This window comes from Arachis hypogaea, chromosome 9, assembly GCF_003086295.3.
Source record: "Arachis hypogaea cultivar Tifrunner chromosome 9, arahy.Tifrunner.gnm2.J5K5, whole genome shotgun sequence".
Classification (NCBI taxonomy): domain Eukaryota; kingdom Viridiplantae; phylum Streptophyta; class Magnoliopsida; order Fabales; family Fabaceae; genus Arachis; species Arachis hypogaea.
Genome location: NC_092044.1, coordinates 116,477,023 through 116,503,616, shown reverse-complemented (window position 1 = coordinate 116,503,616; position 26,594 = coordinate 116,477,023). Strand labels below are relative to the sequence as shown.

At 33.8% G+C, this 26,594-nt stretch overlaps 3 protein-coding genes and 1 long non-coding RNA gene across 4 annotated transcripts; all 4 read left to right on the top strand.

Moving 5' to 3' along the window:
- Positions 1-250: 250 nt before the first annotated feature.
- LOC140175009 (uncharacterized) lies at positions 251-1,130 on the top strand. The gene is made up of 2 exons (XR_011865182.1): positions 251-514; positions 953-1,130. It is a non-coding gene; the product is annotated as an uncharacterized lncRNA (long non-coding RNA).
- Positions 1,131-4,771: 3,641 nt separating this feature from the next.
- LOC112712408 (photosynthetic NDH subunit of lumenal location 5, chloroplastic) lies at positions 4,772-7,950 on the top strand. The gene is made up of 5 exons (XM_025765294.3): positions 4,772-4,954; positions 5,062-5,499; positions 5,587-5,641; positions 6,493-6,578; positions 7,439-7,950. Exons 1-5 carry the CDS (start codon positions 4,910-4,912, stop codon positions 7,589-7,591), a joined length of 777 nt encoding a protein of 258 aa, XP_025621079.1. The 5' UTR covers positions 4,772-4,909; the 3' UTR covers positions 7,592-7,950.
- Positions 7,951-12,658: 4,708 nt separating this feature from the next.
- LOC112712407 (UPF0235 protein At5g63440) lies at positions 12,659-15,527 on the top strand. Its single transcript, XM_025765293.2, has 8 exons — positions 12,659-12,908; positions 13,024-13,159; positions 13,270-13,384; positions 13,533-13,686; positions 13,802-13,898; positions 14,705-14,793; positions 15,050-15,118; positions 15,299-15,527. The coding sequence occupies exons 2-8, from the start codon at positions 13,045-13,047 to the stop codon at positions 15,356-15,358; spliced, it is 699 nt and encodes a 232-aa protein (XP_025621078.1). The 5' UTR covers positions 12,659-12,908; positions 13,024-13,044; the 3' UTR covers positions 15,359-15,527.
- Positions 15,528-16,413: 886 nt separating this feature from the next.
- Positions 16,414-26,470, top strand: LOC112712406 (phosphoglucan, water dikinase, chloroplastic). The gene is made up of 18 exons (XM_025765292.3): positions 16,414-17,450; positions 17,563-17,649; positions 17,748-17,879; positions 18,335-18,460; positions 18,549-18,727; positions 19,323-19,407; positions 19,953-20,120; positions 20,231-20,283; positions 20,985-21,193; positions 21,301-21,419; positions 21,802-21,872; positions 22,020-22,137; positions 22,782-22,868; positions 22,943-23,029; positions 23,112-23,188; positions 23,338-23,485; positions 24,578-24,689; positions 25,243-26,470. Exons 1-18 carry the CDS (start codon positions 16,620-16,622, stop codon positions 26,145-26,147), a joined length of 3,594 nt encoding a protein of 1,197 aa, XP_025621077.1. The 5' UTR covers positions 16,414-16,619; the 3' UTR covers positions 26,148-26,470.
- Positions 26,471-26,594: the final 124 nt, after the last annotated feature.

Below are 26,594 nucleotides of genomic sequence, written 5' to 3'. Positions count from 1 at the left end.
TAAAACCATGACAAATAAGTTTCTCACAAAACTTAATTACAAATGTAATCCTCACCTTTACAAACGGCAGACAAATACATCTCTCTGTTCATTTGCCTCTCCAAAAGCCAACGAAAATGGCTAATGTGGCGCCCATATGTCAGTAATGGAGCAACATGTTTGTCACAGTGGCAAGATGGCATGGTCCCAAAAAGATAAAGGACAAATAGGTCCCTGTATTAGAAAAATGGCGTCGTTTTGTTGAGCTACTCTAACTCTTCAAATTGATGTCAGACTCTATTACAACGCCATTGTTAGAGAGTTTTTGTGTTTAAGGTTGTGTTCTATGGCCAACGAAGGAGCTTCCTTGAGCACGCAAGAAGTCTCATTGCCCTCTACCATTTGTTGTGTGCAAGGTGGAGACGAGAAGGATGGCGTTGCTCAATGTTCAAATGTGAAGTCTATACTATATTTTACAAGTTCAGGATGCCAACCAATTCTAACAGATTATTTCTCAACTGCCCTTTCTTTTAAGGTAAGATGGTTATAAATGTTGAATGAGATTGATATTGTTCATGAATTTTTTATTTTGTTTATGAATTTGTAACTGATAAATTTAGCCTACTGCAAGTTCTTTATTAGCTTAATGATCATGTTGCAAAAATTGAAAGTACAGACAAGCTAAACTGTGACAATGAAATTGATGATGTGAAGGAATATTTGTGCAAGAATAAAGTAAAAAAGAGACTGGTGAATTTAAAAAAGAAGCTAGCCTATTTAGAGAGGAAGAAAAAAGCTAATATGTGAATTGTTCTTGTATGTTTGCTTGTAAGTTGTGTTGTTGTTGTTATCGTTGAGTCTTGAAAAATAGACAGTTAGATTATGTACATTGTTGTTGTAATGAATTGTGGTATGAGTTTACAAATTGTGTTATGTTTATTACTTAATGAATGATGTTATTTTGGTCTTGTAGGGACTGTAGATACATACACTGATGATTTGGTGCTACTGATGATATTTGACTGCTTGCTAGAGCAAGTTGTTGTTGCCCATTAGCAGGATTCGAGCTACCCTGCAAAAATATTATACACTTGGATCAAATTAATAAAGATCAAATGTTTGCATTCGATATTTGATATTTGCTTACTGCATCATGGTTCTAATTGATTGTTTCAGGGATACTTTGTTGTCAATTCTAAACAATGACAACAAAAGCATGTGTCACATAGTTGATAAAAAAGCTAATTAGACAACTAAAATCCTAAAAAAATAAAAATGTGCACAATAGTTCCTAAGAAAAAAAAGATAATTGAATTCTTTATTTTTTTTATCAAGAGGATAAATTTGTTTTTGGAATTTACTTTTGATTGAAGTCCAAACTGAGACAGTGTCAGCTCAGCTTGTGTATAACCATCAGTGGTGCCATGCTTTGTTCTCTGTCTTAATTTTTTAATTGGTACCAACAATGTAATGTGACTCGTTGCGTGCTCGAAAAAGATTTTTGCTAATCATGAAACACAACCCTAACAACAAATAACCTTCAACAATGGCGTTGCAATAAAATCTATATTTAATTTGAAGAATTAAGATAGCTCCCAAAAATAGCGTCGTTTTACTAGTTCAGGGATTTAGTTGTCCTCTATTTTTTTTGGGGGGTCATGCCACTTTAGTACCATAAGGAACATGTTGTTCCGTTACTAACATATCGATGTCCTCCGTGTGACAAAAGTAGCCTGTCTTAGATTTGCATTTGGTTTGTGGTTATCCGACCCTATGTAGTTCTCCAACCCTCCAAAAGTCCTATCTACGTGGAAGTGAACGTTTGTTTTCACTAAGAGTTTGGACAAAAAAGCACATTTCACCGGAGATTCTTCTATGCCCTAGCAGAGGTTCATCGTGGCTCCATGCCCAAATCGGAGAAGACGATCGGAGCACTCCCAATCGATCATCACTAACACGTAATACTCTCATCGTGCATAGATTAGCAAGGAAAGCCTCATACCAGGCATTTTCTCAGAGACAGCGAAGACGTCACTCCCTTTCATTCGTGAAGAACAGAGGTACATCTTTGCAATTGTTGAAAAATTTCATATGTCATTGCCACTAATTAAACAGATTCTGAAACCTTATCAAACCCTGTGATTAATTTTATGTGTTCGAGAGTTGTTAGAATAGTTGGTTGAGGGTTTGTGTTAGTTGTAGTTACAGAAAATGTTTTATTTGATTGTATTGTTTAATTTTACTTCTAGGAATAGCCACCATCCATATAACTCTGTCCATTAATCATAGAGGACGGTTTGAGAGAGGGCCATGTGGAGAAGTAACAGAGATTGAGAGGGTTAACGTTGATACCCTGAATGATTTTTTCATATCTGATTTGCTGAAGGACATTGGATATACGTCTATTGCTGACTTTTACTTGCTAGAACCTGAGAAGGAGCTTGATGAGAGGTTGAGGTTACTAAGGGCTGATATGGACATAGTTAAAATGTATGAGGCAGTCGTGAGGAACGGTAACAAAATTAATGTCTATACTGAGCATCCGATGGATCAGCCTATGCTAGTTGAGAAGAAGAATATAGCTCCATCAAAGATGAGAATAAAGAGTTGTGCTAAAAGGGTTCCAAATCTAAAAAAGAGTCCAAGAAGAAGATCGATAGTGGTGGAAGATAATAATGATGCTGAAATAGTAGGACATGTCCAAGTTGTGAAGGAGGCCCAAGAAAAGGGTAAGGCCCAGCTCAGGAAAAAGGCCCATGAAAATAATAACTAGGTTGATGTTGAGGTCCAGAATGAGGACAGTGTCAGATTGTCCCAACACTTAGGAGATCCACCACATTCATCATCTCCTGATGCAAGACAGATTTCTCAGCCTCCCCCAATACCTATCCTACTGGATGAGCCACCATCAACTCAGTCCCAACCTTCCCAGCCACATATTGAGCGTGACCAGCAACCAATACATAATAATGGTTCAGACCTAGTTTCCCCCTCTGAAGACAATGTCTCTGAGCCTCTTGCACCTGAACAACAAACCCAATATATCCCACATCCGTATAAGAATCCACTTTCACAATGAATTCTTGAGTCAGTCCCATCTTCTGGCTTCAACAGGACTCTCCAAAATAATCAAACCAATCCTTCATATGAGGTTGAGAGACGGCCAAAGGTGAACAAGAGAAGGTCAACAAAGAGGTCTCCCTCTACAGGACAATCCTTCATCCTGAACCCTAACCCGGAAAAGCCTCCAACCTTCTATGTACCAGTTGATGAGGAGGAAAAAATGGTATTTCAAGCGGAAGCAGTAACTCGACTCCAATTTTATATACTAGTTATGGTGGTTTTTTGTTATTTTTAATATACTTTAGAGAGATACACAATTCATGTATTTTGTTATGCATTTTCATGATACGTCTAAGTGTAGACTTAGTTATGCTGGTTTTGAAGGTGTGATTTGAGTTGGCAATACTTGCCTTCTTTGACTTATGTGACAATCATTGGAACCTGCAGCATCTATATATAAAAGTGTTCTCTAACTTATTGCTAATTTTATCACTCTTGTAACAGCACTTTGTTCTGAATTTGGAACAAATTCATATATTGAAAATCAAAACCATTAGATTACTATGTTACAGATTCGGCTTATTATTGGATCCTTAAGAAGAAAAGAGTGATTCATGTGCATTTTCAATGACATTGTCTACAGATAAACGTTATCAAAATTATTTTAGATGGCAGCAACAAGTTCAAAGCATGCGTGTCTACGTCAATGTATCAGAAATCAAAAAAATCAGAACAATATAAGGAACACAACATATCATGCCAATATCAGGAACAAATTTCACTATCATGAACAAAGATCTCCAATTTTATAGATCTTATAATTTTATCACCAAATACAACTCACAGAATAAACAAAACGCTACCCCCAACGCAACGATTGAAAGCAACACTATAATTTTCCTAATTTCACCCCTAATTTCAACCCTAAATTTGTCTATCTTCCTAACCATCACTGAGGATGCTTGCTGATTTTCCCCCACTGCAATGACAGTCAATCTATCATCATGCCTTGCATAAGAATACTTCGACTTTCTCTTGGCTAAACATCTTGCTCGACCCTCCCATCCTTCTTGGAATTCATCCACCCAAACAAAATATTTGCAGTCTCTTGTCTAAAAAAAAACATACTAAATGTCAACTAAATTCAAAAATAAATTTCTCATCTCAACAACAACAGCATTTGGTCCTTACCGTCCATAGAGGACATCTGATGAACCATTTATTAGGATTCGTAATCGTGCCAGACTAGCAAACTCCATCAACGCAACCTCTCTCCCACAAAAACATCTGTTGTCGAGTTTCTTCTCCTTTATCTTCTTCAAACTTGTAGAACTACTGTGACTTCTATCATTTACATCAGAGTTAAATATGTGCAAAGATATTCTAGAGTTACGAACTAATTCTTTATGACTGTAGGTGCACTTGAATTTCAACAATATTTGATTTTAGGGGTATGGTTCGAATCGAAAAAGATAAGTTGCTAAAATTTCAATTTGATGTGTAAAGTCCTTTCTACCTTCATATACAAACGTTCACTTCTACGTAAATAGGGTTTTTGGAGGGTTGGAGAATCACAAACCAAGTGCAGATTTAAGATAGGCTATTTTTGTCACACAGAAAACATCTTACATAGGTACAAATTTAATTTTAACTTAGTGTGAATACGTATCTCAGCATTTTTATTTTCCATAGATACAAATACTCATTTATTCATTTGTCAAATAATATTGGGGGATAATATAGTAATTTCAAGGTGAATACATGTGCATGCCGGCACGGGAATATCCTATATCCCCAAATGTGTTAATAACAATCAAACTCTACATATTGGTTTCGCAGTGTGGTGATACTCAGACGGTGGAAATCAATGGCAGCTACATTCACCATCACAACAACAGCGGCAGCAACTCTCGTAAGTAAAGATGATAACTTTTCATTTCTTCATTTCTACTTCTTTTTCTTTATTTGTTTTTTTTTTTCCCGCAATTTGGTGAGAATATATGTGTTTTGGGTGCTCAGTCAAATGTTTCAGGAAACAGGAGCAGAATCAGAGGTTTGAACCCTAACCCTAACGCTATCAACACCAGTTCCAGTTGCAGTGCGATTGCTACTTCATCGAAGCACAGGCTCCTCGGGGGGATTCTTCATCCGCGACTGAATGCGATTCCGCTCGTAAGAACCACGAGGCAAAGGGGTTTTGTGCGGGCGAGTTCGGAGGATGCACCACTACAGTCCAAAGTAACTCACAAGGTGTTCTTCGACATCAGCATTGGAAACCCCGTTGGGAAGCTTGCTGGGAGGATTGTGATTGGACTGTTCGGTGACGATGTTCCTCAAACTGCAGAGAATTTCCGCGCCCTCTGCACCGGAGAGAAGGGTTTTGGTTATAAGGGCTCCACCTTCCACCGTGTAATCAAGGATTTCATGATTCAAGGAGGAGACTTTGACAAAGGAAATGTATGTCTCTGTATTAACTACTACTAACAATGTTCATTCGTTTCATTTAATACAGCATTTACATAAGTATCTTTTCTCTTCTTGCAGGGAACTGGAGGCAAAAGTATATACGGGCGCACCTTCAAAGATGAGAATTTTAAACGTGAGTTTACCCACTCTTGTGTCTTCACTTCATTACACAAATGTCATACTTATCTTACCAACAAGTTACTAATTGTTATGCCAACTTAACTGCTTATATTCGCTGGCTTCTCCAGCTACAAAGTACAGACCACTTGGTCAAACTATAGGGAGGCTGTTGGTTAAATAAGTTTGACACTAGTTAATTACAAGTAATTTCGATGGTCAAGCAACTCGAAACTTGAAAGAGTGTATTTTTGAGTGTAATACTCAACTTCAGTAGTGTTTTGAGAACCCTGGGGATTGCCAATTCGGCTATGTTTGGGACATTTTTTTTTAATCAAGGGTGGAAGCGGAGTGTCGTTGATGGCACGGAGGAGAAATGGGAGGGTCTGCTTTCCTAAATAGACCTTTAGGGTGTGTGTGGCTCAAGTATTACTTTGTTACTCAGATTCCTTTCCCATGGGGATCAAATATATCCAGGGGGAAGGTGGGAATTGAAATGATGGTATTTTGATTCCCTGGAATCAAAATTGCTTGGAAATAGCTTTTCAAACTTTGAACCAAACATGGGAATATGATATTCCCATCTTAAAATTCCTAAGAATTATTTATAATTCCCCCAACCACACAGACCCTTAAGTCCTGACCATGTGCTAGAATCCATTGTAGTATTCACTATTGAGAAGTTAAATTATTGAAATTAATGGAAGCCTTTGCATCAATATTGTCTCACTTATTTTCATTTGTTTATGTAAATAAAAAAGGGAGAAACTTTTTCAATAATGTGTTTTCTTCTATTCTCATCTTCAGTATTGAATATTTAGTTGAAGTGTTATTCAAATACAATGCTGATATGTACAACATCTGTAGTCTCTCATACTGGACCTGGAGTTGTGAGCATGGCAAATGCAGGCCCCAACACAAATGGAAGTCAGTTTTTCATTTGCACGGTGAAGGTATATCATCCTTTTCCAACTCTTCTTTGTCTACGCTTATTCTAGACAAAATGCACTAATCATGGACTGACATGTTCTCAAATGGCCGCTGCATGTCAGTGACCAAATTGATCCATGTTAATACTATAATGGAATAAATATACTAAACTTACTCTTTTCTGTTTATTTTATTTTTGTCCAACTGCCCTGTTTTCCCCTGCTCTTGCAAGTTGCATTCACCTTGAAAGTGGCTCCTTGCAATCTCAACCTGTGGGCTATGGACATCAATTGCAAAAACGAGTAAAATAGAAATATTAAATCAAATATCTGGTACCATCATTAGACTTGACCTGAGTTTGAGTTCACTGCATATGGTGACCATTTCTTGGGACTCGACACTGTTGTTACTGTCATTTTCTCCACACATTGGAACTAGGAAGAATTGACTTATTTCACTGAGAGGCATTGTGATTATGATTTATTTCTCTATTGATAATGGGTAGTGTAAACCTATATTGGGAGGAGGGGGGCTGCTAGGGTGTCGGGTAAGTGGTTAGTGGGGGTATGTGAGAGTGTTGATGGAAGGGAGTGAAGGGAATGTTGTGGCCGTGGCGTTGCAGCTGGTATCAATTGTTGACTTTTCTGCCAATTTTTCCTATATCCATGTCATAGTTTATCCTGATATTTAGTATCAGTATCACCAACATTTTTAAACCTTTGCACTTATATGCTTTGCAATTTTTCTGAGTACTACTGACATTGATTACTCATTACTCTTTATGATGAAAAGTAAAAAAAAAACTCTAAAATACGTATTAAAAACAAAGGGGATAATGTTTATGATCCTTGGTTTGACCTAATCAACTTTGATGAATTGGCAGACACCATGGCTGGATCAGAGGCATGTTGTATTTGGCCAAGTTTTGGAAGGCATGGACATTGTTAGGCTGATTGAGTCGCAGGAGACAGATCGGGGAGACCGTCCAAGAAAGAAGGTTACCATCAGTGACTCTGGTGAGCTTCCAATTGCTTGATGTGGTGGTTGTTTGTTTGTTGATCCTCGCTTTTGATTGGCGGTTGCTCGTCGACAAAGGATGGGGAGAGTAGAGAAAGAAAGGAGGGACTTTATTTCTATATATAGAGTTTCATTTCACTGCTGAGTTGAGTTTAGTACCTTTTTGTTTCCTTTCTGGTCCCAGAAACTGCTAGCACTTGTATTCCAGTAGATTTAGTTTGAGTTGGTGTCACGTTAGAAAAATTCATTTCCAATCTGACCACATCATTAAGCCAAAGTGGATTTTTCCATTTGGAATTGGACTCTGATAAAATTCTTGAAATCTTGTATGAGAGGCATGGTCAAATTTTAATATTACTAGTATAGCAAATTAAACAATATAAATAGTCAAATATAATGATATTAAAAAACATTTTAAATGATCAAATAAATAATTGTGATGGCCATTTTATAACAAAACCATTATCTTTACTTATGGAATGGATGCATTTCTCTTTTTATTTTTTGGTGACCGTGGAATGGATATAACGAAGAAAAATATTTAGAAAATAATGTGTCATCTATAATATAAATGTTGCTCTCGTAATAATTGCAAGGCATATTGGCATGTCTAGAAATGATTTTTCTTACGTGTCATCGATATTTGTTTTTATTTTTTTTTTCTGATTTTATTCAAATGTAACTAGACCAGTACGGCAGTACCCGAGTGCAATAACAGGCAAAAGCTGGCATTTTTTTAAATAAATAATTTAATTATTTTATTTATCGAAATATGTAATTTATAGTGTATTTATTAATTTATAATACATTGATATATTTTGTTTACTGTATAAATTAAATAATTATGAAAATATTTCGTTTATAGTATAGACGAGATATATTTATAATTATTTTATTTATACTAAATAAAATAAATTAATGTAATGTAAATTAATAAAATATATTATAAATTATATATTTTAGTAAATAAAATAATTAAATTATTTCTTTATAAAAAAATTCCAAAAGCTGAGGATGTTCGATTTCGATAATAATATTTACACCCACTTAAATATCAAAACAAAGTATTTCTACATCTACATGACTATATAAACTTTATAGATTTAGATCCTCTTAATTTTAAATTTTATTTTAAAAAGTAAAGTGTAATTTTTTATTATTTATTTCATTGATAAAATTAAATATATATATAAAAAATTATTTAAAAATAAAAGATCACATTTTATATTTTTGAGTGAAAATTTAAAATTTAGAGTATCTCAATTCAAACTCCATAACCACTCCACATACCATTCTTCATAACTTTAGGAATTAGGATATGTATATAGTATATACACCTATGATGTACGGATATCAACTAATATATATATATATATATATATATATATATATATATATATATATATATATATATATATATATGATCCACGGATATTAACTACCACACAAATTTTAAAATTTTATAAAATACAAAAATATGATATATATATATATATATAATATAAAATATTTTTTAAATAAATTATAATAATATTTTAATATTTTATTAATATTAAAATATAAATCAATTTTTTAATTATATAAATATTTAAAATATTTTTTATTTTCATAAATAATAATAATATATATTATTTTTAATTTTTTAATAATATATATTAAAAATAAAGTTAGACACACTGATATATAATAGTATTTAAACGTGTTTAAATGTGTGCAGAAATTTTTTTATTTTTATTAAGATTTGTAGAACATAAAAAACACATGCCAGACGAGTGTTTAAAATGTGCCTTACACACAAACACAACAACTCAACTTAAGAGTTCATTTTTATAGATATACACTAAAAATCAGAAATGTATCTTCTTAATTTTTTTCTTCAATTGTTTAGTAAAGCGTGATCTCTCACCTTACACCTTTTAAGTGGGACCAAAAAAATTAAATGATAAGATATCACATTTGATCAAACAATTAAAAAAATCCACTCTTAAAATCTTATCAAATTAATTATTTATATAAAATAATATATATTTATATATAAATACAAAATAATCGATTTAATAATTGAATTTTTTTATGTATATATCATATTTTTTTTATCGAAATATAATTACATTAAGTGTGCACAAAGATTAGGAAAGAAGTTTTTTTGTTTTTCATGGTATCTCTCAATTCGGTAGTCTAAGAAATAATTCGTCGCAAATCGAAATTTTATTTAAGATTTGCGGTTTTGCCACTGGGTTAATGCATGTATAAGGTAGAATTATTTATAAAATTTTTGGTCTACTCATCTCAAATTTGATTATTTATATACACAAATTTTTTATATATTTTCAAGATAAATTATATATTAATTTTGAAAATAAATTATTTAAAAAAATAGAATAAATAAATTCATATTTATTTTTTTCATTCAATATATTAATTTAATTTATAAACATCATATTCTATGATCATTCTTTAATAATAAAAAAAAAAATAAAATAGCATTATTTGAAAATATAGAAGAACCCTCAACATAAATTTTTATACATAAATAATTAAAAATATTTGTGTAAATATTTATGAAGGTAATACTTTAGAACTTACATACAATGGAAGCCAAGTCATTTATAAAGTTAAATTTGTAAATTTTAATCAACCATAAAGTCAATGTGGATGATTTACAAAAAGTGGATTTTATGGTGCTAATTTAGTGCCTAATTTTGCCTAATTTATTTTTTATGATAAATTTTAAATATTTTATAATTATTTAATTTTATATTTTTAAAATTAAATATTAATTTTTAAATTTTTTTAGTAAATTAGGCAAATATTTTTAGACATCGTAACAATCACTTATACAAAATTCAAATGTAAAGCTCCTAACACTTTATAACACTTGAAAAAGAAATGTCATGACAAATTCAGATGTTCTAGTCATGTTTCTTAAAAAATTTTGAAATTTATTAGTTATAATGTTGTACAAAATAGGCTTACAGTTAAAATTATTGTTTGTACTACTATAATTAATAATTATATTAAAAAATTAATTTTTTTTACTTAAAAATATTTTTTTAACTTTATTCGGTGTCAAATAATAATCTTCATAATGTAATGGTCTCATAAATTTAGTTATTATTATTATTTTTACGACATTTTGATATAAATATTATAGGTTAATAATTAAATAATGTTATTTTTTATGGTATTTTTGCATTAATTAATAAAATTATTTTTTTGTATATATATATTTTATCTTTTGTATTTTTTATTTATTATATATTTTTAATAATATTTTATTATTCTAATTAATAAAAATATTATAAGAGGTTGTTATTGAAAAAAGATAAAAAAATATTTGAAGAGATTGTTTTAGAATTTTAAAAATTTTTTAGAGTTTGTTTTGAGATTTTTTAAAATTTGTCTAGATTGTATACACAGACATTTAATGGCCATGTGTATAAATTATCGGAAGATAACAGTATTATCTAACAAAAATAAATGTTAAAATTTATTTTGTGTATTTTAAAATTTAAAGAAATAAAGTATACTATTTTAAAAATTTTAAAAATTAATTCAGGTAATTACTCAAAAATAAACATCTTATAAATAATCAACCAAAAAACAAATGCAATTGAATATTTATGTAAAAGTTTTTTGGCATAGGGTTTAAATGTCTTCGAATGTTTGGACCATTAGATGGTTCAAGTAACAAAACTCAAAACATATTCTTTTTAAATTTTTTTATAATTATTAAATAGTCTTTATTTAATTTTAACTACAACTTAAACTCAGTTTGGATAAATAACTTAATTAAGTTACTTTTGATAAAATTACTTAAACAGTAAATTGTTATATTAAAAGTAACTTATAAATAAGTTATTTTATATTTGGATTTTTAACTTCAAAATTATTTATTTTATAGAAATATAATAAAAAAACAGTAATATTATGAGAGAAGTAATTTTTTAAACTTCTCTGTAAGCTTCTAAATAGCTTCTTAGAAAGTTGCAATTTAGTTTTGAAAATTGCACCTGATATTAATACTACTACTTTTCATAAGTCAAAAACTAAAAATAAAATTACTTTTAAAACTTTTCAAGCGGGCTCTTTTTTTTTCAAAGATAGATATTATTTTATTATTATAAAATAAAGTTATTTTCATAAGGAAGTACAAAAGAAGTTGGGTATTCCCAATTATCACCAAATGTGATTGGAAGACAAATAGCTTAAGAAAAAGTAAAATAAGAATAAAGAAAAATTAGCAGCATCCATCAGGTATGTCTATTGAATTCATGCACTAGATTGCTGGCTTCTTGCACTATCTCCGGCGCTGGGCTTATTAGCTTCTCAAAGACACACCTAGGCGCTAGGCTTATTAGCTTCTCAAAGACACACCTATTCTTCTCTTTCCAAGTGCTCCAACACAGTGCCGTGATGAAGAGGATCTTTTGTCTACCTTCAATTTGAGCAGCTGCCCAAAATAAGGCTTGTTGCCACCAATTGATGAAGGTCTCTTATTCTCTCTGCCATAGGTCAGGATTATTAAATTTAGATTCCAAATTATTGAAGATAGAGGGCATTGAAACAAGGCATGAGAAATTTATTCAGCTTTCAGTATGCATCTTAGGCAAGTGGCGGGGGTGGATGCAAACCGGCTATGCATTTGTTGCAAAATCAGAAGCTTTTCATGAAGACTCTTCCATAAAAAAATCTTAATTTTATGAGATAATTTCAATTTTTAAATGCTATTCCATATTCTGTTGTTCTGTATGTTCTGAGGTCTCAATGAATTAGGAGAATGAAAGAATTCATAAGCAACTTTCTATTATTGTATATGAATATTATATATTTTTTATTTTCATTGTCAAAATATTTATAAAAATTACAAAGATTTATTTTATTGTTATTTTTATTTTTAATTATTAATAAATACAATAGATGAATAATAAAATAATAATTTATAAAATAAAAAATAAATTTAATAATTAAATAATATAAAAAAAATTAAGTTATAATTAAAATTAAATAAAAATTATTTAATAATTATTAAAAAATTTAAAAAAATATATTTTATTATTGAATCATTGTCCATCAAAATTAAACTCCGTTAGAAAGGATGAAAACAACTTGAAAAGAATTCCCTTGCTTTTAGGATTATAAACTCACTCTTAATATCATTTTCTTATTCTTATTTCTTATATAAATAAAATAAATAAACAGGGATTTGAAATCCAAAGGAAGACGATGACTTCAATTTTCAGGCGAGGCGCTTGATATTATCCCAAAACCCCAATTATTACCTTTCATGTTCGTCAGAATTCAGCGGACTCAGAATCTGTCAATCTGCTACTGTGGTTCAGCCTCTGTTTCTCTTCATCTCGTCTTTATAAGCAACTAGCTTGTGTTAGATTGATTGGGTTAGGGTAAATTCTTTGCAATGAATTGAATCTTATATTGATTGAGTTGCAGTGAAAGGAAGAAGAAAGGAGAATGCCGAAGAGGACAACACATACATACTCAAGTGAAGATGCAGCGCCGGAGGGTCCTCACTCCGATCTCTTTGTTTATTACTGCAAGCACTGTGGTTCTCACGTCCTCATAACTGGTTCATATCCCATTCCTCTATTTACTAAACCCTAATTACCTTTTGATCATTGTTAATTATAGTTAGAATATATATGTAATCGATCTCTCTTTGTCTTGATCCTCTCTAAGATACTCAGTTACAGAAAATGCCCAAAAGGAAGACCGATAAAGCCTACGTTTTAGACAAGAACAAACATCTTGCTAGATTCAACATTCATGAAGCCGGAAAAGTTATCTTGAAACGGTTAATTACTTACTTACTTGCTTTGATCGTCCTTAATAGTACTTCATAACACTGAAAATGCAGAATTGTTGGTTTACTCATTGATAGTGATATTCTTTGATTCTTGGTCACATACTCATTCGCTCACTTTGACATTGCCGTGGCGCAGAGGCGAAGGCAAACTCGAGAAACAATTCCGCATGAATTGTATTGGTTGTGGTCTCTTTGTTTGTTACCGTGCAGAACAAGATTTAGAACTTTCGTCTTTTGTGTATGTTGTTGATGGAGCACTCAGTACTGTAGCTGCTGAAACCAATCCACAGGTCTCTCATTTCCTCCATAAAAACCTTTGTACCCCATTCCTGAGTGATATGTATGTAGATGATAATACATCTTCTCAATGTGATTTGGTTGTGTCATGGTTTCTTTCTTCTTTAGGATGCACCAGTTCCACCGTGTATCTCCCAGCTTGAAGGAGGACTTGTTCAGGTTGCGATAGAAGTGGAAGATCGAGCACAAAGATCTGCAATCACAAGTAGCTTCTTTCTTACAATTGATATTTTTATACTATTTTTCTTCAATAAACACATAAGTGATATAGAACAGAGTGCAAATCAAAAACTTGCCCCATGTAGTTCTGTTTGTTAATGATATGGAATGTGGACCACTAATAATACAAATAAAAGATTGTCCATGCCGTCATATAGTTTTCAATGACCAATGATTCTTTTTGATTCCCATTATTATGGTTAGGTATTTTATGATACTGCAAATTTAATATGCCAAACTTGTAACATTCTTACAAACATAGCAAATTCTACGTACTTGCATATCTCTCTTTCTTCAGTAAAATTTCATGGCTATTGGAAGCCTGCAACTTAGAAAACAAAATTAGCTCAAATATTATTTCAGCGAAGATTGAGTATGTCTTTAGAATTATGTTATTAGTTAAAGGTCTCATTGTCTCATGGGGTTCAAGGGAAGGTTTGTTGCATAAAACCACTGTTGACATTAGGTCTTGATTGAGAAGGTGGAGAGAAACCTGAAATGAAAATATAGAAATGAATGAGGGGGCGATGAAAGCACCAGAGCAAATGGGGAATGGTATAGTAAAAAGTTGTCTTCCTGTACCCACATTTTCTAGTAGTGGTTTTTCTTTTTTTTTTTTAAATCAAAACAGGGTTGAAACTTTGAATTATCTGGAGTATGAATACCTGATACAATGATACATCTATTTGGCCATAGGGTAACTTATAGTTGAAGAGGAACTGCTGTACAGACTTATTAGTAAAGGAATGATTGATCTGGAGAATTATTTATATCTTGTTTTCTTCGGTTTAGGAGTAAATGCAGATGATGTTCGAGTCACTGTAGCTGCTCCTGCTGCCCGTGGAGAAGCAAACAACGAACTATTGGAATTTATGGGAAAAGTATGTTTCTTATCTATTTGTTACTCATTTTGTAAGGGACCGGCTTTGGTGCTGTGTTAAATGTTTCCCTTGTGACTGGGGATGGTTATGGGATGTAGTTGCAAAAACAGCATTTCTCTGTTCAGAATTGTTGCGATCATACTCATGGAACCCTTGCGAAACCCACAATGGTGGGAGCGCTGTGCATTTATTAGCTGCCCTTTACATGTTTATCATTTTGTTTCTACTCTAAACCTCAGTTACATATTTGACATAGGTTTTGGGTTTGAGATTGAGTCAGATGACTCTTCAGAGAGGATGGAATAACAAGTCAAAGCTGCTTGTGGTGAGTTATATTACTACATATACACCTTCAATTCAAGCATCCTTTGATTCCTTTCTGAGTGATTTATGATCCTAATTCTCAAATTGTATTTATGGTGATGATTGGCAAACAAAATGTATTCTCTCATAAGATGTTGTCCCCTACTTTGAATTTGTTCTGAACATCTGAAGATTGTTTCAGGTGGAGGATTTGACTGCTAGACAAGTTTATGAGAAACTTTTGGAGGCTGTGCAACCTTGACCTTTTTTCTTCTTTCTTTGTTTTTAATGTAGCAAAACTGACTCTGGTGTTGTAATTTTCTTTTTGTCTTTTACTCAGAGATACAACATACAAGGTCATTGTGGCCAATTGCTTGTACGCAAATACTTCTTGTTAATTTCTAACCCAATGCATTCAGTTCCAAAGAAAATTGCTTTCCATCCCATACATTATCCCAATTTTATGCTCTGCTTTGTGGTTGTTTACATATGCATTTGAAGGAATCTTTCAAAGTTAAACTAAATGAGCCATACATCTAAGAGAGATAAATCTCCTTTTTTAATTTAAAAAAAAAAACGATTAAGAGGGATATTCTGGAGAAGAAGGGGAAAATGGCTAAGAAACTTGACATTGATCCTGTTGGTGTTGAATAAGAAGAAAGGACTAAAAAGAAATTTATAAATTCTTGTACACAAATATCTAGCTAATTTGGGTTTGTTTAGAAGATGATCTAGATAAATATCTAACCATGCTGGTTGTTTGAACCGTCCAATTTCTTTCAATGAAATATTCACGTGTGGTCAGAGAGAGAATACAAAAGTGTCTATATTTTTCAGACCAAAAATCTGTGTTGGCTTTTTTGTTGAAATAAGTGGTGATTTTTCTTCCGGAAAAATTTAGTATGTAACTCTACAAAACACAATAGTTTATTATGTTTTGTTTTCGAATTAGATGACACTAGAGATGATTGATTTTTAGTTATTGACCGTGTAAGCAAATAAACAATACACTAACAATGTATCACTTTTTGAATTTAAATTTTAGAAGTTCAAAAATTTTTTACATAAATATCTAATTATATATTATCATATTAGTAAAAATGAATAATTATTTACAAGAATTTTTATAGCATATTTTTTTGGTGCACTTATTTTTAATGTTAAGTTGATACCAATGTCCAATCTTATAATTATTTACATTTTTAAAAGTGTCTATAATATAATTTTGATCCCGCAAGTATTTTAAAAAGTCAAAAATTATAATTTAATAAATTTAATTAAATTATTATTTAACTGTTTTCAATTATCTAAGTCTTCACCTTCCAAAATAGCAGTGTGGCGATATTTACTGCCAAATCTGAATCTCAATCTCAATCGTTGCCATACATACAATAAAATAAAGAAAAGAAAATAGTAATGCACGCATTACATAACACTATTCTCTCTCTTTCTCTGCTACTTGAAGTTCTAAGTTCTAACTAACAGTGACTCAACTGAAAGCTCCATTGAGTTCGTTGGAAGCCATGGATTGTGTGCGTGGCTTGCAGTGCCACTCTTCTACTTCTCCCTTCAGATTCACACATCCATCTTCCTCTTCCTCTTCCCCTTCCTCCTCCTTCTTCTTCCTTCCTCCGCCTCTCACTCGCCGTCTCCGATTCCGTTCCACCCACACTCTTCCCCTTCTCACTCTCTCCGCTCTCACCTCTACTCAAACTAGGGAAGAGCACACGATGAAGAAGAAGAAGGCGAAGGCTAAGGAGAAAGTCCAGCTTCACGTTCAGTTAGATCACCAAGTTGAATTCGGCGATCACGTCGCGATTCTAGGATCAACCAAAGAGCTTGGATCTTGGAAGAACAATGTTCCCATGAACTGGACGGAAAATGGATGGGTCTGCGACCTCAACCTCGACCTCAAAGCGGGTCAAGAAGACGAAAACGCCCTCCAGTTTAAGTTCGTTATTGTGAAGAACGACAACACTCTTGTTTGGGAAGATGGAGATAACAGAGTGTTGAAACTCCCCACCAAGCCAGGCAATTTTGCCACCCTTGCCACATGGAACGCTACCGATGAGAATATGGAGCTCATGCCTTTGGAATTGGACGAAGACCATGGCGGCGGCGATGATGATGCGTCCGCCGCTGAGGATCAGGGTAATGGAGCTTCTCCTGTCTTGGAAGCGGATTCCGAGACCAGTCCTTTTGTGGGACAGTGGCAGGGTAAATCCATTTCTTTTATGCGATCCAACGAGCATGAATCCCATGAAACTCAACGGAAATGGGACACTTCTGGTCTTCAAGGCTTGGCTCTCCGATTGGTTGAAGGTGATCAAAGTGCCAGGAACTGGTGGAGAAAGGTACATTTGCTGCAAATTACTACTTTTCCTAATTGTTCAATCTTTCTGCATATTTTCAATCATGTTAGATTAATAAATGTATTGATTTCATTCACCATTTTTCCCTTTCAAGCTTGATATCGTTCGCGATATTATAGATGGAAGTCTGCAGGGAGGAGATTCCCTGGATGCTCTCATATACTCTGCCATCTATCTCAAGGTCTTGTTCTGTTTTTTTGGCTTTATTGTGTTTGATACGTTTGTGCTTTTGTTCCTCTTGTATAGCCATCTGAGTCATTCGTAGTTCATCTTATGCAGTGGATAAACACAGGGCAGATTCCTTGTTTTGAAGATGGAGGTCACCATCGCCCAAATAGGCATGCTGAGATTTCAAGGCTTATATTTCGTGAATTAGAGCGGCATACAAGCCGGAAGGATACATCACCACAGGTTAGTACTAACCTCTGTACAAGTGTATGTATTATAAATATGCATTTCCGTAAGTTTCCATCATATACTAGTGCATGAGATAAAATTGAGTTACGACTTCAGTAAGTTTTTTTGTCACCCTTTTTTTTCTTCCCCCTTCTATCAATGATTATGTATTTTGATGTGGAGTTATGAAGGTGATTGTATTCCGGCCACATTTCAGGCTTGGTTCTACAGTTCACATTCAGTCAACTAGAGTTGTTCTGACTTTAATTCTGTACTAAAATGTCGCTCTGTAATTTTAAGGAAATTTACATTCTACGCATAATCCCTAGGATTGGAAATTGTTCTGGAAGTTTTCCAATTGTCAATTAATATAATGTTTGGTTTTCCATTTGCTACATATTGTGTCTTGCTGTCTAATAGAATTTGGGCCTTGCTTCTTTCATTTACCATAACTTTTCATTGATATACAGGAAGTTCTTGTCATCCGTAAGATTCATCCATGTTTGCCATCTTTCAAGGCTGAATTCACTGCATCTGTTCCTCTGACTCGAATTAGAGATATTGCTCACCGGAATGACATCCCACATGACCTCAAGGTTGTTTTCCCACAGTACCTCAAGTATGTAATCCCATTTCAGTTTAATGTAAATGATAGATTGCCTGTTTCATGCTCTTTTTGGGCAGTTACAAATTAAGCACACTATACAAAACAAGCTTCACCGAAATGCTGGTCCTGAAGATTTGGTTGCAACAGAAGCTATGCTTGCTAAAATCACAAAGAACCCAGGAGAATATAGTCAAGCATTTGTGGAGCAATTCAAGATATTTCATCAAGAACTCAAAGACTTCTTTAATGCTGGCAGGTTTATGTTGAATTCTCAGTATCACTTGTAAACATATGTAAATTAAACTTGTTTTGCTTATCTTAATTCAAAATATCATATTATGAGACATGTTATATGTCATGGTATTTTCTCTTGAAGACCTTTAACCTTCTACTGGATCACTACATCATTTGAATTCATGATTAGACATTATAAACCAATAGATCGATCATGAAACTTCATGCATTCATTGACAAGACTGAGCATGAAATCCAGTGCATGCATCTGTGCAATTGTGTGGTTTGGTGAGTGTCATGCAACATTTCCCCTTGTGTTAAGATTGTTCCTGTTCCCAGGACTAGAAACTCTGGGTTGTGACCACCAAAGTCATACAACAGCAACCTTACTGTTGCATCATACCTTGCTGTCTCTTGTGATTTCCAGCAGCTGTAAGAGAGAGAAAAAACATCATTTCTTGTTCTGTTTATGTAACTTAATTGTTGTTCACTTTAAGGGTGAACATAGTACCTTAATCTCAAAGAGATAGTCAAATCACTTTTACAGCCAACTAACTTATTCATGGTTGGGCAATCATAATTTTGATATCTTATTGTATGACTTTATCATGCTGCAGTCTTGCTGAACAGCTAGAATCAATTCGTGAATCTATGGATGAGCATGCCATTTCAGCACTTAACTCGTTCTTGGAGTGCAAAAAGGTGGATTTGCTATTTCTTTCTTACTTCCTCCCTGTTCTGCTATCTGCCAATTTTATTTCTTGGTTTGGTCTCAGGGTCTGTGTTATACTAATTATTGAATGAGATTTAGGATGTGAAAAAATAAACTATATGCTGAAGTAATTTGATCAGTCTGTTATGGTGCTTCTATCTTAATCCATATCCTTGTATGGAAATACTAATCATTGCCCTTCTACTATTTTCATAGTTAAATATATAAAATACTACTTGCATAGGAACCTTAGAGTACTCTGAATTCATGTGAAATCTCTATTATCCTACTGTTTTATTTTGCTTCCGGACTAAGCCATTAGTAAGAAATGAGAATGTGTGTTTGCAATTTAGCATCTAATTTAGGATGCTAATTTAATATCTTATTTGATGTATGATTCTCTCAGTCATATTGTGGTTGTCAACATATTTCTTGGATATGAACTCCCTCCTTTCCTTTCTATTAAGGAATAAGCTTTATTCTGGTACTCATAGTTGTATGTACTGCTAAGGGACAATGTTGATTACTTCTTCAGGATTTGGATGCTGCATCAGAATCAACTTCTGATTCAGAAGAAAAAGGAATTAAACTTCTATTTAAAACCATGGAATCTTTGAATGCTTTGAGAGAAATTATTGTAAAGGGTCTCGAAAGTGGTCTCAGGAATGATGCTCCAGATTCAGCAATAGCTATGCGGCAAAAGGTGACACTACTTTGTTTAATTGTTTGGTAAAATTTAGTCTAGATAGCTATTGGAAGAATGCTGGCATGCTTTAATTTTTTTTTTCCTTTTCTGTTTATTTGGAGGTACAGTGGCGCTTATGTGAGATTGGCCTTGAGGATTACTCGTTTGTTCTTTTGAGCAGGTTCTTGCCATACCTTTTTCTGCTTCACAGTTTGAATGACTATCAGATCTCAGATGCTAATGAGTTTTGTGAAATATATAAAGAGTACAATGTTATGCAAAAGTCAGGTGTACTTAGACATTATTAGCTACCCTCTGAATATAATATATAGTTACTCTAGTTATATTGAGATAGATTTTTGTTAGACCTTGAATTTATTTAAAAAATTATATTCTTAATATTGTAAACTTGATTACACTTCAAATTAGCTTAAAGGGAGAGAGATGGATAAGTTCAAGAAGGCTGTCTTTTATTGGAAAAGAATAAAAAGCTATCATAGCCCTATCCTTACACCATATTGAACATGCCTAGGAATATCTAAAGTGTGAAATTTGGAAGAAATGAACACATACACGTGGCGTATTATCAATTACAAAATACACTCTAGTACTGTTCAAATTTGTGGGCTCAATTCAAACCCAAAAGCTAGATCAACTGGGCAGATGCACCCTAGTGTTTATAAAGACTATCTTGACTAAATCCATAATGTAATTTGGGACTTAAAATATATCAACTAATTTTAATAATTGCAAATGATAAAGAGTAGTGTTAAAGTGAAGCCAAATATTTGATGCAGATGTAGAACTTTTTGGCTACGTGTTACTTACAAGAACACAAAACCTTTCTTGGTAGTGTGTTAACTTTTGAATTCATATGAATAGATATCTCAATGTGCTTGAAGTTCTGGGGGGTGCTCGTTGGCTGGCTGCAAATGTGCAGTCAAAAAATGTAGCTTCATGGAATGATCCTCTTGGAGCCCTTACTATTGGAGTCCACCAGCTGAAATTGTCTAATTGGAAACCAGAAGAATGTGGTGCTATCGAAAATGAGCTCAGTGCCTGGAGTAAACAAGGCCTTTCTGATTTGGAAGGTAACTTTCTTAGGTCTTTCCTTGAATTATGCCATCTTTGTTGTAAATAATTTTACTGTGTTGATTAATTTTTCCTGTTAAATTTAATCCCCTTTGTCTTTTATTAGGGAATGAAGATGGCAAGACTATTTGGACATTGAGACTGAAAGCTACTCTTGATAGGACAAAAAGGCTAACTGATGAATATACTGAAGAACTTCTTAAGATATTCCCCCAAAAAGTCGAGGTTAAAAAGTGTACTATTATTCTCTAAATGCATGATAGCTTGATGCCAATGTATAAAATTATTGATCACAATATTTTATAAATCATCTACAAAATTTTCCTACAAGCAAAATATAAATTGAAAAATGAAACAGTTTTCTAGTCCTAATAACCCTAAATAATTTGATTTGTGGCTTACTAGAATGTTCGACATATCACACTCAAAAGACAACCCTATTGTAAAAAGACGAACCCATACTGTTGAGGCAAATCCATTCCTTGAAATATAGTAACAAATTAAGTATTTTTTGAAAATTTTTATATTTGACTCTAGAATCCTCTTTATATGATGCATAATTGCATATAACTTGAAATAAACTAAGTTTTCACTTTTAATGCCGCAGATGCTAGGAAAAGCTCTAGGAATTCCTGAAAACAATGTCCGAACATATACAGAAGCTGAAATTCGTGCTGGGTATGACTGCATTATCCTCGGCATTTTATTGAGAGAAGTCGTAGTAATTATAATTTAGTGATCTCAGCAGTTTGTGTGCTTTCTTTTTATTTATTCATCGACTTGGATTTCATTGCCATAACTAACTTCTCTACTGGAAATTCTTAGTGTGATATTTCAGGTTTCGAAATTATGCACTCTTCTTCTAAAAGCTGTTAGAAGTAGTCTTGGTTCTCAAGGTTGGGATGTTCTTGTTCCAGGAGCTGTTTCAGGAACATTGGTTCAGGTACTGAACTACACTTAGAAATATCATGTGAAGATAGATTCATACAGATGAAGTGGTAGAGAGAGAGTGTGTGTGTGTCTTAGTCGTCAACTCTGAAGATCTGAGCATGTTATGCAACACTTCAACTTAGCAATCATATCCATCGAAAATTTTATTTTGACTACATAGACAAACTAGCAGCTCAGTGTGTTTTGTAAGCAGGTAATGAAATCAAATGCTAGGTCTCATCTTTCACTAGAGCCACCTTTTCCACATGCACACTCCTTTGCCACCCATCGTGGCATGAGCTTTTGAAGCATTCTTCACACATAGGACTTAAGATAGTCAACAGAAGCAGTAAGGTATTAATGGGAAGGAGAGAATCAGTGTAAGAAACAAGACAAGAAAACACACTCATTGTTCTTTTCTATCAGTAATTGGACCAAAGGGACATCAAGGTCCTCAAAGAACCAAATAAGCAATAAACTAGGATAGGATTACCATATCCAAACAACAGAGAAAAAAATAATGACCCTCCTCCCCTTCGGATGGGGGTGAGTCCACTCCAAATAGGCAAATAGCACATATTTCCAGTTTGTTTTGACTTAGCTTCCCTTCGGTCACTCCACTCTAACTCACGTATATTTCTTATTTGTTTAACCTAGGTTGAAAGGATTGTTCCGGGATCACTACCATCACCAACAGAAGGACCTATTATCCTTCTTGTTAACAAAGCTGATGGTGATGAAGAGGTAATGTTGTACCTTGGTGGGTACACTGAGTGCTAAATACTTTAATGTTGATTTATTTTTCATTATGCTGGCAGGTTACTGCTGCTGGGAAGAACATAGTGGGAGTCATACTTCAGCAAGAGCTACCTCACTTATCTCATCTTGGTGTTAGGGCCCGGCAGGCAAGTCTTTCAAGTATCCACTTAATTATGTTGAGGTGTGAAATTCATGTTAATGACATCCATAAAGCTATTGTCTATACAGGAAAAGGTTGTATTTGTCACTTGTGAAGATGAAGAAGAAGTTGCTAATATAAAAAGTCTTGTCGGGTCACCTGTGAGGTTATATTTTAAGTTAAACTTTTTGTTCCAGATTACTAGTCTGAAAACTGAATTATTTTCCCCCCAAATTATTTCTTCCATGTTGTCAATATATCTAATGCTATAATGTTCTCCATTTTCTTTGTTTGTTGTTTCAATTAACTTTTCAGGCTGGAAGCATCTCCCGCGGGTGTGAATCTGAAGCTGTCCTCTTTAGTTGATTCTGATGACAAATATTCAGTTAAAACTTCTGATGACAGTTTCTCTGGAGTTGACATTTCATCTTTCTCTGCTGGTAGAATCTCCACTTATATTCAGGTAGAGAACAATAAACTCATTTACTCTGATATTTTTTAAGTTAATACATTATTGTTTATGAGTTGACTTTGTTTTGTGTTCAGAAATGAACTTTCAGCTTGTTGAATGTGGTTAGATTTAGCGTTAAAAGAATTTATTAGCTATAGCATTTTAATGACGTGAATAATGGTGCTGCATGGTAGAGATAAAATCCTTTCATCAGTGAAGAATTAATAGAGGATGGAAGTGTAATTCACCAAAATGGTATTCAATCCTATGATAACACTTTGGGTGCACTACAAATAATTACTTACCGAGTTCCATAACGATTTCCTAATACCAATTATTGAGTGAAGTATCAAAATTACCCATGAAAAATAAAACTTCATCCCATATACCAAAAAAGCTTTATTCAGAGGGCAAAATACCCATGTTGCAGACAAAAATGCCCACCTTTTAGGAAGATTTGACCCCTAAAAATAAGTCTTTTGGGTATATTGGATGAACATTAGTTCTTTCATGTGTAATTTTGTTCGCCACATGATCTTCCATAGGTAATTTTCGTACTTTACTCCAATTATTTTATAAAATCCTTCACACCTTTCTTTATATTTCACATAACAACAGTATTTGGTGCTGAAGTGTATTGGTCATACAGAAGTAAAAAGTAAATCATCTTGAGGTCAATCCCTTTAGAACAAGGTAGGTCCTTCAGGAACCCTGTTCAGACAGCAGACAGTTCTAATCCTTCACCTGGTAACATAACCCTTTAGGTTGTCTGTTTCTCTAAGACTGCAGCCATGCAGGTAATTAATAGTCAAAGTTTGTTAAGCACATTATCTTGTTTGGTTTGTAGTCTTATTGAGCGGGGCTTGTACAGACAGAACTACCCTAGTACTAGACTTAAATCATTAGAGATTAATGCTTTATATTGCAACGCGTTATCTAATATGATATTCAGAGTAATGGCTGCTGATGCTTCAGGCTTACTAATGGCCCAGCTACATCCCAAATTCTCATGATCTTTATACCTAGAGAATTTATTTAATTACCTTTCTTTAATTTCTCTATTATAAGAACTTCAAAGTAATGGTTAACTTTAATCATATCAAGGGTGCTTCTTCCGGAGGAGTTATCTTGCTTCCTGATGCAGAAACACAGACTTCTGGTGCAAAGGCAGCTGCATGTGGTCGTTTGTCTTCATTGTCCTCTGTTTCTGATAAAGGTAAGATGAAGCCAAAGTAATATTGTACTTATGTTGCCCACTCTCTTGCATAGTTGCATGTGGATAATGCAACAAGTAACCTCAAGCCCCATTCTTATGTTTTTGATGATATCTTCCTGTGCTAATGGATATGATACCATCTATCTATTTTTTAAAATTTCGTTTTATTTTTAAAATCCGAAATCTGACTATTGTGTTTTATTTATTTATTTATTTATTGAGGGTTGATGTTTTGTTGCATTTTTATTTTATATTTTTTCTTGAATGTAGAGGAGGATGTCATATGGTTCAATTCTTCGCTCCCCCACTTGATGAATTCTTCTATTATCTCTAGAAGAACCTATTACATCTTCACGAAAGAAAGTTTAATATAGTAAAATGCCTATGAAATTTTGATAGTCAATTGTCAGAATCATAGACTAACTGAGGATATCAAGAATGTGCATCATAATAATTGGCAGCAATTATTTATTCTTCCTGATCATATTTTCTGTGACTTCATCAAGAGTCAAGGTAGTATCTAACTATATGAAAACTTGATTTTCAATTACAGTTTACAGTGATCAGGGAGTGCCGGCTTCTTTTCGAGTTCCTGCTGGGGCAGTTTTACCATTTGGATCCATGGAATTGGAGCTAGAGAATAGTAACTGCACTGAAACATTTAGGTCGTTGTTGGAAAAGATAGAAACTGCAAAACTAGAGGGTGGTGAGCTTGATGAGCTATGCCATCAATTGCAGCAATTGATTTCTTCCTTGAAGCCATCAAAAGATGTGATTGAAAGCATTGAGAGGATGTTTCCAAGCAATGCACGATTGATTGTTCGTTCCAGCGCCAACGTTGAAGACTTAGCTGGAATGTCAGCTGCTGGACTCTACGAATCAATACCCAATGTTAGTCCTTCCAATCCAACAGTTTTTGGATCTGCAGTTAGCCAAGTGTGGGCTTCGCTATACACACGACGGGCAGTTTTGAGTCGCCGTGCTGCTGGTGTGCCGCAGAAGGAAGCTTCCATGGCAGTTTTAGTCCAAGAAATGCTTTCGCCAGATCTATCATTTGTACTACACACTGTCAGCCCAACAGAGCAGGATAATAATGTTGTGGCGGCCGAGATTGCTTCTGGCCTTGGTGAAACTCTGGCTTCTGGTACCAGGGGTACTCCATGGCGTATATCAACAGGTAAATTTAACGGTCAAGTGCAAACGCTGGCTTTTGCAAACTTTAGTGAGGAATTGCTGGTACGTGGAGCAGGACCTGCGGATGGAGAGGTTATCCGTTTGACTGTGGATTACAGCAAGAAACCGCTGACTGTTGATCCAGTTTTCCGTAGACAACTCGGTCAACGCCTTTGTTCGGTGGGGTTTTTCCTTGAGAGGAAATTTGGTTGCCCACAGGATGTGGAGGGATGTCTTGTTGGAAAAGACATCTTCATTGTACAGACAAGGCCACAGCCGCAGTAGAGAGATACTCATCATTATTATGTATTCCAAGTAAAGGAAGCACATACTTGTGTTATAAGGCACTATCACTGTTGAACATGTCGTGTCTGTGTTAACCATTTTGTGGCTTAGTTCCTTTCTGTTGAGATCAGCCCTCATGGTTAGCCTAGTGTACTTTGTAGCTTTTATGTAACTACTTTTTGTTTAGAAAGGTTACAAACAAATAATGTTATAGACATACAAAATATGAGTTGCAAATTCAGCGAATATGGGATGAAGATGGGGAAGCTATTCGGATTGCTATTCATGCCCTGGAAAATAAAAACGAAATCAATGTTTTGGAATCGTTGATGTTGATGTTGCTAATATTTCAATATTTTAACCTATATTTTTTCAGAACTAAATTAAGATTTTACTTTTCATATTTAAACCTTTTTTTTTTACGTTCTTAAAACACTAGCGTAATAA